The 11,863-nt window shown below is 41.1% G+C and overlaps 1 protein-coding gene across 1 annotated transcript in view; it reads left to right on the top strand.

Moving 5' to 3' along the window:
* Nucleotides 1-122: 122 nt before the first annotated feature.
* Nucleotides 123-11,863, top strand: part of ADAMTS19 (ADAM metallopeptidase with thrombospondin type 1 motif, 19) — a 149,477-nt gene continuing 137,736 nt past the window's right edge. The window contains exons 1-2 of the mRNA XM_010567967.1: nt 123-189; nt 1,144-1,754. Coding sequence (XP_010566269.1) covers nt 123-189; nt 1,144-1,754 — 678 coding nt within the window. The remainder of the gene's footprint in view (nt 190-1,143; nt 1,755-11,863) is intronic.

Here is an 11,863-nt window from a genome sequence, read left to right as displayed (position 1 = left end):
TCCGCGGGCGCCCAGGTGGCTGCGGTCCGCGGCGCTCCCCGCCCGGCCCGGCTGGGCACGGCCCTCCCTGTCCTGCCCGCCGGCGTCCCGCGGGCGCGGAGCCGGTGGGGATGGGCGGGAGGATGCGCCTGAGCCGCGTCTGCTGCTTTTTCTACCAGCTGTGCGTGCTGTCAAGCGGGCTCGCCGCAGGTAAGTGCGCGCCTTCGGCGGGAGGGGGCCGAGCCTCGGGGCGGCCTCCGTGCCCCGCCGGTAGCCGGTACCTGCGCATTGTTAAGCGCCCCAGCAGCTGTGCCCGTCCCCTGTCACCGGCGGGTGACCAGTTCATGCGTGCCTCCGCTGTGAGGGCGCGCTGCGACGCGCTCCTCTGTACGGGATGCTAGTTTTCACCCGCAGCCCTGTCCTCCCAGCAGTGCTATTCCTGGCGTGTGTAGGGTGAATGTGTAGATAGAACCGCCTCCTGCCTCGGGCTGGCGGAGGCTCGTGTGTTTATAGACATAATGCTGGTACGCCCAGAATTTTGGTTAAATTGTGATACGGCGTGTGTGGTACGCAGACATCGCTGATGAGGGAATGCGAGTCCGTCCGACTGTGATGATACCGCATCTGCCACTTTTACCTCCGCTCACAAATGTGGGGCCACGGTGCGTGTGGGCATTTGGCTGCACTTTTGAAATCACAGTAGGTCCTGCAAAACATGCTGAGGACAAGGTTGAAATTTTCAGATTTTTCTGTTTGGGTTTTCACTGCTAAAGTAACAAATTTTTTTTAGCTGTATGAAAAAGTTGCTACTTTGTCTAAATGGTGAAAGGTTTGTGCAGCCCACCTTGTGTGGAGGTGGTGGTCGGGAAGAAGAACATCCCTAGCTACTGGTACAAACACAGCTTTTGCCCGGCTTGAGCTCCAGCTCTCTCACGGTGTGTCCCAGACCCCTGAACAGGCACAGGGACGTCTAGCGGCCGGCCCATCTGCTGTCTAAGTACGAGATAAACGGGCCAAATGGAGCCCACTGTATTTTGGGTGGCATGCTTGGTGGGCTGGGAGCCAGAAGGAGCATGTCGTGAGGGGCATAGGGTGGGTTTCTGGCAGGCACTGTGGGCTGCTGGGTGCTCCACTCATTTAAAGCATCTGCTGGCCTTCCCGCAGGTCTCCATGCTTCAGAAGAAACTGAGGAGTGGGAGATCGTCTTCCCTGCGTTGTGGAGCAGGGGCCAGCAGGAGCCAGCGGGTGGCAGCGGTGGGGGGGGGGGCTGCAGCGCCGACCCCAGCTGTGGGAACCGGAGCAGCACCCTCAGCACCCCAGTCACACCGAGCCCAGTGGCCGGCAGTTCCCGGGAGGTGCGCTCAGTCTCCTCCTCGGTGGAGGGGCAGGCACAGGCTGCGGGGGAGGCGGCAGAGGAAGAGGACACTGAGGACGAGTATGAGTCTCAGGAGTTTTACCACTGGTCCCCCCTGCCCCAAGGGTCTGGTGCTGCCTCTCAGCTGCCACCATCACCATCCCCACCGCCCCCACCTCCAGCAGAGGACGGAGATGAGGTACTGCTGAGGATCCCGGCTTTTGCTCGGGAGCTCTACCTGCTGCTCAAGAGGGACAGCCGCTTCCTGGCTCCTGGCTTTGCTGTGGAGGAGCGGCTTGGGGGTGAGGGCAAAAGCCCACCCGGTGCTGCACAGTTGCAACCTGAGAGAGCTTGTTACTACAGTGGTGCTGTCCTCCGCTACCCGGGCTCCTTTGCCTCCTTCAGTACCTGTGGTGGATTGGTAAGATGACCATGCATGCAGGGCTAGCACCAGCGTCTCTATCCAAGTGGCAGCTTCATCTGCCTCTTTTTACTCCCATCGCTTTCCTGAGGTCTTCTTTCTTTCATACCTTCTTGGGTCCTACCTCTGTACTTATCCTTATTTTCAACCATTTTGCCGTTCATACTTTTATTATCCCACTCATAATTTTTCTTTAATCCTACTTCTGCCTTTGTCCTGTAAAGTTTCGATGTTATTTGTCCCATTTCCAGATACACTTTTGTCTCTCAGTTCCATACCTTTCTTTTTTGGATCTCCTTTTTATTCTCATGCCATTCTCTCTTCAACTTTTCTCATCTTCATCCCTAATTTTATCTTGGTCTTCACTGTGTGTCTGTAATTAGTTACCTCCATGCTCACTCTCCTTCCTTTTCCCTGTATTATCATCTCTCCTCCAGTCCATCTGTAACACATTTGTTCTTCTCTTCATTTCCATCCTATATTCTAAAGTTACCTTTCTTACCTGTATTATCTTCCTTATCTTCTGCATCTCAGTTTTCTGACTGTTCTGACTTTCCTACTTCTACCAATATTTTATGCATGCTTTCTCATCTTCATTATTCCTTTTCTTTCATGCCTGTCATCTCTTTGGCCTTTTTTCTCTACCTCGCAACTTCCCACATGTGGTACCTGCAGTTACCTGGGTTTTGGACTCCATACCCTTCTTAGCTTTCAGTTTCTCTATAGAAGTATGCAGTGAGTACGTTCTCAGCAGAAATGTTGATACAGTCAAACCTTTTGAATGGTTATTATTTCTGTGGCATACCTCCCTTATTTAAAACAAATTTCAGCTGCTATAATTTCTGTTGGATCAGTCATGATTTTTACCAGATAAAGACCAGAATTGGGCACACTGACAACAGCAGTGGTGATCCAGTGAGCTGCAATCCAAAGATACTTGGGGGTGGATGGAAAGAGTAGAAGGCAGCTGGAATGATGTAAAATGGTGGCAAGATTGAAAAAAACCACAATTATTACTACTATTATTCTCATTTTGGGCCTTTATATAGCATCATAAATAGACACGCCTGCAGCACTTTACAGAATATAGTATACAAACAGTAATGGTGCTAGGGAGAGTTAACATCATCATGACCCTGGGTTTTTTGAGTGGCTAGGTGGGTGTAAATCACTACAATCACATGATAGATGTTTTCTTGTATTTCTTTCCAAATTTGAACATCTAACTTGTTCCATTGTTAATTCATGAAGATACGCCTGCCTGGTTTTTATTTGCATGGTGAAACCAGGTAAAACGTGGAAATTTTGACTGCTTATTCATTTGTCTGTTTGGACTTATTCAAAAGTCAAAACCCAAACTGAGAGTGGTGGAGAGGAACATATGTGGATTGACACCAAATAAAATATTTGCCTGCACTCCTGCAAAGTAAAACCGCCAAGTTTCACACAACTCTAAGTGGTTGGCATCTAATTATTGACATTTTGTCAGATTTTCCAAAGCATGGTAGCAGAATTAATTGTGGAGAAAAACATTGAAAGTCATCTGAAGGTAGTTTGAAAGCAATCAGGTAAAGGATTTTTATGTTCTGGAAAACGATTTAACTTCTGTACCTCTTGTTCTTATTAGAATTTTACTTGCTCCTACACTGCGTATGGGTAAATTTAGGTTAGAGATAATCTCTGCAAAGAAATTGGTAGAGATAATTACCACAAATGTCTTCTCAAAAGTGATGTACATCATTGCATACCTGTAATTCCTTTAATTTGATTTATAAATTGAAATTCACTGTTTAGACCCCAGTTCCCTAGGAGCACCATTAGTAATTTTTGATTCAGTCAGACTTTTCCTAGGAGTACCAGCTTACTCCCAGCCTACATCTGAGCATGCATGTGCCCAGATCATGTTCCCCATTCAGAAAGCTGCAGCTGAAATATAAACTGTTTTCTGTATCCCAAATAAAACTGGAAACTGTCATTGATGTTAAGTGGTGGTGTCATGATCCTCAACTGCATAGTCTTGTTTGCAGTGAAATAGTTAATCAGCTGTTCTTCCTGTGAGTGTTGCTGCGTAAGACACATAGTTAAAAAAATTGCACAGTGCTATTATGTCAAAGTTGTCATAACAAATCTTTAGTTATTTGTCATTCTTTATTCAGTCATTGCTTGGGCTCTATTACATATGTAAGTTGCTCTGTTTCCAAGAATCTTGAAAAAACATCATACATACATTGCGTATTCCACCCCGTTTCCTCTAGGCCTTGCCCTGCAAAAAGAGCCAAGCAATATTTCAAACTACATTTTCTCTTTTAAGATGTAAAAATCCATTGAAACTTGAACCTACAAATATTTTATTGTAGTTACCTCAATTACAGTGTATTTTTTCATTTTAAATATAAAGAAATTTCAGAGAAAATACGGTATGAATGTCTTGGATATACTCTCATTTCAAAGTCTTGCAGACTTTGGGTTAGGATTGCTAGGCCGCATACACTTTGGAAAGCCAAACAAGTGGGCTGTGAGTCCCTTAATAGGCAGCTTAGATTGCACTCAATTTTTCTTTTCAGTGTGAAATACAGCATCTCTGTCTAACAGCAAAACTTCCACCATTCTGTTCTTTAGATAGTAGCCTTTTAGTGAATCTCTGTTCACTGAGGAAAGTAACTGTAGAAGTGTAAAGGCTAATAGAAAAAGTTTGGCCATTGTGTGCAGGGGAGGGTCATACCTGGCAGTAGAGATGTGTGGATGATGCCATAGGGCTAGTTTTGTGAAAAGATACCAGATCATCAATAAAATGAAAAAAAGGCCTTGCATGAAATTGTTGTGCTATCCAAGTCAGGATGTTGGTGCTGGTTCCAGTTTCTAAAGGCATGGAGAGGCTTGACATGCCAGTGACATTCAGGAAATTGAAAAAATGTCTATGTGGAAGTCTTAATGGCTCCTTCTATAGGCAGAAAGAAGAATATTGTTGCAGCTGGTAAGCACCTTATCCCCTTGAAGTGGGATTTAAATGCTTTTTGAGTAGTTCACTGGTTACAGTTGGGTAAAGCTTGTAATGTACAGCACATTAAATCTTTCCTGTATTTCTTATTTCACACTTCTTGGGAGCTTCAGCAGTGTTTTTTCTTGAGCTGTTTGTCAAAAGCCAGTACGGAGGGGTGATAATAATGAGGTTCAAAACATACTATGTTAATCATGTGAATATACAAGTGAAAAATGAGAGCTGTACTCCCAGATAATTACTAACCAAATTCTGACTTCCAGCTTTGGCTTCATTTGGCAACCTATGAAGGAAACATAACTTGGTGGATATTTTCTAATCATACTAAAGATAAGATATGCATGGACTGTCTAGAAACTCCATCACCATGACCTTGGTGTAATCTCAGTGCTCACATGATCAATGGTGACAGAAAACACTTGCAGATTCTTATGTCCTTTTGTAGCTCAATGGGATTTGCTCTGAGTGCATTTTGGGATTCTGCAGTGGTGCTGTAGGAAGATTAATAAGGAGAGGTTTCCAAGAATTCTCCATCTGTATGCTGACTGCCTACTTGTTCATTGTTAGCCAAATACCAGGATGTAAGCAGTGCTGCTGATGCCAGTGAGACTGCTCTTCTCAAAGTAATGAATTGCAAAGCTGGACCATTAATTATTAAAATGGTTGTTTCTACTGCTTGCTTGTGCTTTGCTATAATATTTGAAATAAGAAAAAAAAAGCATGTCAAATGTTGTTGAACAGTTTTATTTGTAACAGGTAATATATATAACTTACAACTGGTAGTTCTTTTAGAACATGCTGTGGGAGAATCTTACTGTGGACTTAGAATTAAGAAATATGGCTACTCGTTCTTTACCGACAATCTGCTCTGCTGCTAGCATGGAAGTTGAAGTAGTCTCACTGCATTTCCCCAAAGAGAGCTGTAAACACGGCAAATGTGTGCTTTATTCCCCACTCCCTTAATTTCAGAAAGACAAGCATTTAATGTTATTTTTCCTCAGCACTGAATTGCTTAGGTAGTGCTCTGTGGCTATGTGGTGACAGGCAGGGGTTTTCCCAATGTTTCTTCTTTTTAACTGAAGCAGTCTACCATAAATAGAGAACAGCTAGGTAGACAAAGGATTTGAATGTCTTCTCATACCTAAAGCAATGGGATATGTTTAGACTGTTAGGAAGTGCAAACAGGAGCAAATGTATACACAGAGGATGGACAAGAGAATGCAGCTCCATACAGCTATGCTTTTCATTTTAGCACTTAGCAGGTTGTCTAACAGAACATGTGTGGAGATCTGCCTAAACAGGCAGCATTGCCAGCGGCATTAATTTACTGGAGAGAAGCTTTGAAATTAATCTGTGTGGTTCTATATTTTCACTGGATCTCAAGAATGTGAAATGGTCAATAGCATATTTATAGTTCTTTAAATCCCTGAAGAGCCAGTGTCAAATACTATTTCCAGTGAAAATTAATGTGCATTTTCCCAGCGCCTTGAGTGGGAACAAGTCTTAACACATCTCCAATCCAATTCAGGGAAGAGCTCTCTCTAGAGAAGTGCATGATGCGTTTATTAGGCCTTGTTGCCATTAACAAGTAGATATTTAAAAATCTGATCAATGATTTATAGACAAGTAGTCACAGATTTACTCCAGCTGTTATACATACATTTAAAGAGCACTATCCAAAGCAATGCTGCCAGCATCAGCAAAAGCATGGATGTCAGTAGTTCTGTGCCATGCAGAGATGTGCCAAATATCATTGGTCAACAACAATTTAACAAATACTTCTGATGATGATGTCCTACTTTTACAATAAAACTGAAATAAATTAGGATATGAAAAAAACTCTGTGCCTTCTTTGGCTAATGGAATGCTCATATGGTACTTCAGTAAGATTTGAAAAAAAATGAAAGCATCTTTACAGGAAATGTATAGGTTTTTTATTTCTGACACAAACCGTGTTTTGAAGATCAGTGCTATTCACTAATAGTAAGGGAATGACACATGATGGATTAAAAATATTTTAGATTTTTTAGGATATTCTAAATTCACATGACCCTTAAATTCAGGACACGTAATGGAGCTTCTAGAAAACTGGATTTTTTTACTTTGTACCTATCCATCAAGGATGGTCTGACTTTACAGGTTGTCTTAGAACAAGCAGAAAGAAATTCCAATAGAACAATAGTAATAAAATTTAAAAATATTTTCTGTATTCCTAAAACTCTGCACACAGTCACTTTTGAGCATAGGATTCAGCCTGAGAAAAGGCTGAATCCTTGTTTTGACATCTTTCCTCCTAGAGAAGGATTTTAACCACAATGTTTCAACATTTTTGTATGGGAAAACTTCCAATGAATGAACTTCATAGTTCTCGGCTGCACTGAACTTCTGCCTTTGGTTGTACAGCTTGTTTCACTGGCAGTGCAATACTTTACCTGCTGCAACTCCTTTCCTGGTGTAGGGTCAGACTGATTGGGAGTGCATAGATTGTTTGCATTGGGTGTGAGTAGTGAGCCTGACATTTGCTGTGCAGTGCACATGCAGGGTAAATCCTTGCTTTTGTGTGCATCCCTGCTTTTGTGGCGTCCTTGGAGCAGGTGGTCAGGAGCAGCTCAAGGGCTTCGTAAATTGCCCTGGGAAGCTGTGCTATTACAGGTTGTGAGCTCCTGGTGTAAGGCTCTGGGACTTCTTAATAGACTTCTTGCTTCGATCAGGCTGGAGAGTGACTACCCCTGGACTACACATCCTGGACTATACAGTACCAACATATAAGCCTGAAATGGGTGAAATACCAAGCCTCTTGCAACCAAAAATACTACCTCTGCCTCCCCATTTCAGTGATCTTGCAGTTACACATCAGTATTGAGTAACTTCCACACCAGATGCTTTTCCAAAAGAAATTGGAGACAATTACAGCTTCTTTTGTGTGGAGGATAAGCATTAGAAAACAGATCGCCAACAATTTTTCATAAAAGGGGAAAGAAAAAAGATTGTTAGCAATATTCATGGTCCATTTGATACATACAGGCTAAAGTTTGACAGTGCAGAAGGAGGATTATAAAATTAAATAGGATTATCCTTAAAGGCTGCCAGGATGAAGTGAAGTCACACCCCCTCCTTCTATACACTCAACTTCCTGGGATCCTTAAATTCAAGCGAGGACAAATACAAGCAGTAGAATATGTGTTTAGATCCCCTCTTCTTAAAAACTAGGGCTAACTTGAGACAGAAAGATGTGGGAAATCACAGGTGGTTTTCTTGGAGGCTTTTTCAGTTACCTATTTGGAGTGCTAAACTCTTTATTTCTTACCGCACAGTCTGCGTATGGTTGTATTTTCAGTTTGTTAAGGAAATGAAATTTTGCCAAGAGGGACAGAAATAAATATGTCACTGAGTGTACTCTCAGTATCCTTACTGAGAGGTCACAGTTTCACCAACTTTTGCTTTGTTGACTTGTAACTTATGCCTTATTTATGTTTTAAACATCTTTAAGTGGGCAGCATAAAATTTGTTATCAGTAGAAATAGGTGGGTGAGGTAGGGCATGAGTGGAAATGTCAGCCCTGAACAGAAAGCAGCTTTGCTTTGTTAGGAAAGTGGGTTTCTTTGCAGAAAAAACCAGAAGCAACCCTAGGAAAATAAAGTGTTGGACTAAAATTTGGGCTTCCCACCTCTGCATAAGGTGGAAGAACCAATGAAATGTGGTGGTGCTCCTGAAAGAATACCCATACTTTTAATGTATGTGTTGAATCTGTGCTGGGTTGTTCCTCTAGGATTTACATGGCAGTGGAACGTGGGAGGAAGGAGAGCAGCCAGGCTCCTAGGAATTCTGGTCTCCAACAAGACAAAACAAATTGCTGACATGAGATTACTGTGGCATGCTTAGGCACAGACTCATCTTCCTCCAGCATAGGTTTTTCTGCTGTTTTTGTTAATCTCTCTGTTAGATTAAAATCTCTTCATTATAATCTCACCTTGAAGATCTAATGAAGCACAACTGAAAACACAGTAGAAAAGCCATTGAAAATTAAAATAAAGAAAGTGACTATGGCCAGTTGGAATAACCAGCATATACGTACAAGCAAAGCACTATTAACATATACTGCTTTATTCTACCTGAACAGGAAGTTATTTACAAACAGAACTATTAAATATGCTTCATTTTTATTTTAAGCATAATTATTAAAGAAAAGGAGTACTGGAGATGGTATCCCTTTAAACAGTTGATTAGTGTCATTAAGAAACATAAACCGATGAAGATCTATGTAAAGATAAAGGACTAAAAACTTTGTTTCTATTTTCCTTCTTGAGCTTTGATGCTGCAGTCTTTTGGTATTCATCTTTTCCTTTCTGGATGAAACATCATTTGGTTGGATTTTTGTTTTTTTGAGAACTCTTGCTATTTCATAAGAAGGGTAAGTCTTTTAAACGTAGTAACAGTACTGTTAATGGAAAGCTGAAAGGTTTAGAAAATCAGTTTTGGTTTAGGCTGAGCTTATATTTGCACTATAACAATCTCTGTTTCCTTTAATGTTAAACACTGTGGTGTGGTATGCAAGATGTTGGGCCAAGATGCCTCAGACCATGTGGTAATGATTCCTTTCTCCTTCGAACAGCTATCCTATAATTATGTAATCACTCCATCCTGAGATAGGTTTGATTTGTGATTCCAGTCCTGCTTATGATAGCCTGCTGCTCTCCTGAAGTGCTTAGTTTCAGTACAAATACTTCCTTTGCAATATATTTCCAAGGTAATTAGAAATGAAAAATATGCTATCTGCAGAGTAACTTTAAAAAAATTGAGACTGCTGTGAATCACTTGATATCTCTACCCATTGTAATTAATAAGTATAAAATTATGAACGTTTTTTTCAAGATACAGGAGTGAGATGGTAAATCAGAAAAACTGGGTAAGACCATTAATGAGTAAAGTTTTTGTATTAATTAAATTAGTAAAGTTTTGACCCCCTAATTTGAAGATAACTGCTTTAAAAAGACAGAGCACTGAGCCTCTCCCAGCTACAGCTGTTAAGATTAGTGAAATTAGCATTTTCTTTAAGTCTCATATCCCTGACTTTTATTCGTATCTCATGATATGTGCTGGTTGTTTCTTCTATAGCAAATGAACCAGGATTTTTAAAAGAAACAAATGTTGTCTTTGTTGCAACTCTTGTAATTTTACTTTAAAAGCACTTTTTTTTTTTCTTTCTTTTTTAAAAGATTTCTTGCACCTGCAAAAATAGAGATTCTTTTTGGTAGTTAATGGCAGATTGTGACAGGGGAAAAAAGTAGGAACATCCATGATTTCCAAGACACAATACCATAAAAATAGGAGAGCTGGGAGATAGGGAGAAAACAATAGAAAGTGTCAGGTGTGAGAGTCATTGTGGGGTTGATGGTAGGTGAGGATATTCAAGGAGGAGTCTGTGAAAATTGATGGTCATGTAGAGGTAGCATGTAAATGATGCACATCTCTCTTTGCTATGGGATAAGGAGAGCTACCACAGTAGAAAGGGATGAGTTGAAGCCATTTGGATTTGGGGGAGAATGAGATGTTTGCAGAAGTTCTTCTGTAGGGCGTGTGCCTCTCCTTCGTTTACTCAGGTCTCTCACTGATGACTTTAGGGACATAGCATGAGGGTTGGTTGGTTGCTCCTTGTTTAGCAGAAGCAGCAATGTAATGGAAATAGTGTGAAATATGCTGAGCACATGCATTCTTGTGTTAGTTTGTATATCAAGATGGTAGTTGGTCAAAATTTTATAAACCAATAGCCTAAAATATCTATATTAAATTTAAAATCAGATGTACATCTGTTGTGCATTAGCAGTTCAGTTAACCTTTTGTTGTTAACCTGTCATTGCCTGGACAATCTGGTCATCTTGGTTATTTCTATTGCTTCTAATAATGGTATAAATAAGCAAAGAAGTATTATTTGGAAGGGAAAGAATGAAGAACATTTCTGCTGTTAATTGTAGAACAATGTGTTTAGAATGATAAATTGATATCGTAACATTAGTTGCTAATAATACATGCATCTGCATGTAAGTGAGGAGAAGTAAAAATTTTTGGAAGCCTGTGCTGTGAATGTTTTTCTTGGGTCTACCAGTACTTCGGTCAGAATTATTTTCTGAATGAGTTTTGCATCCAAAAACGTAGAAATGTGCCCAAAACTGACTTGTGAAGTGATTTAGTTTCTGTGTGATTATCCTCCAACAATTGCATATGCTTGTTTTATGATGTCAGTTGTGCTACCTTAAGTTCTCATTAGATGTCAGAAGTTTAACTGGGTCAGGTCAGGTTAAGGTGGTTTAGATAGCAGTATGTGAAGGAAAATACAGGTGTTTCTGAACATGATGTTAATTCAGCTGGGGACAACTTTTTATGATTCAATACCGAGTAAATGTCCTGTTATGTCCCTCTGGGCTGAAGGGGATGCTGGCTGGGAGAAGTGCCCAAGTAATGGCTAGAGCCATTATAGTAATGCCATCTTTTATGTAAAATGTTAAACTGTGCTTCAGATGTGCTTAAACTTCTCAGTGCTCTTTTTGTCAGTGAGAACACTGATTAGGCTGGCAATCGGATTATACCTTGAAAACTCAGGTGTAACTCTGCTTCAAGGCTTCTTTTATGAAGTGCTTTGCTTTTCCTGTGTAGATCGGAGACAGGGGAAAAAAAACGGACAGGATAAGGGACAAAAAAAAGCTGAATGCCTGTTATTCTGGGATACAGCAGTGGGTGAAGGGTGAGTTCTTATTCTTGGTGTGTGCAGGGAACATAAAGCCAGGTTTGTACACATATTCTCAGGACTTAATATTTAATTGTGGTCTTACTTAATTTGCTTTTTAAAAATACTGTCTAAGCATAAAGCTGTTTGGATCTCTGCTTCTGTTGTAAGCTTTGTGTGAAACTCTTCTAACAGGCAATTGTTTAAATGTCAGAATTTACAAGTTTCTTGCAAGTTAGGGGATGGGAAGTTGCTTAGGTGATTTTATGCCTAGATAGATCCCTAATCTCTTTTGTCCCTCTATGACATCAGTGGGCCTCATCCCAAATATTTATTAAGTAACACATGAAGGCAGTGAGGCAGTTTAAAGTAGAAGCAGGTTTATAGACT

This window comes from Haliaeetus leucocephalus, unplaced genomic scaffold, assembly GCF_000737465.1.
Source record: "Haliaeetus leucocephalus isolate CR32 unplaced genomic scaffold, Haliaeetus_leucocephalus-4.0 Scaffold233, whole genome shotgun sequence".
In the NCBI taxonomy this organism is placed as follows: domain Eukaryota; kingdom Metazoa; phylum Chordata; class Aves; order Accipitriformes; family Accipitridae; genus Haliaeetus; species Haliaeetus leucocephalus.
The sequence above is the reverse complement of the archived record's forward strand: the minus strand, read 5'-3'. Positions and strand labels throughout refer to the sequence as shown.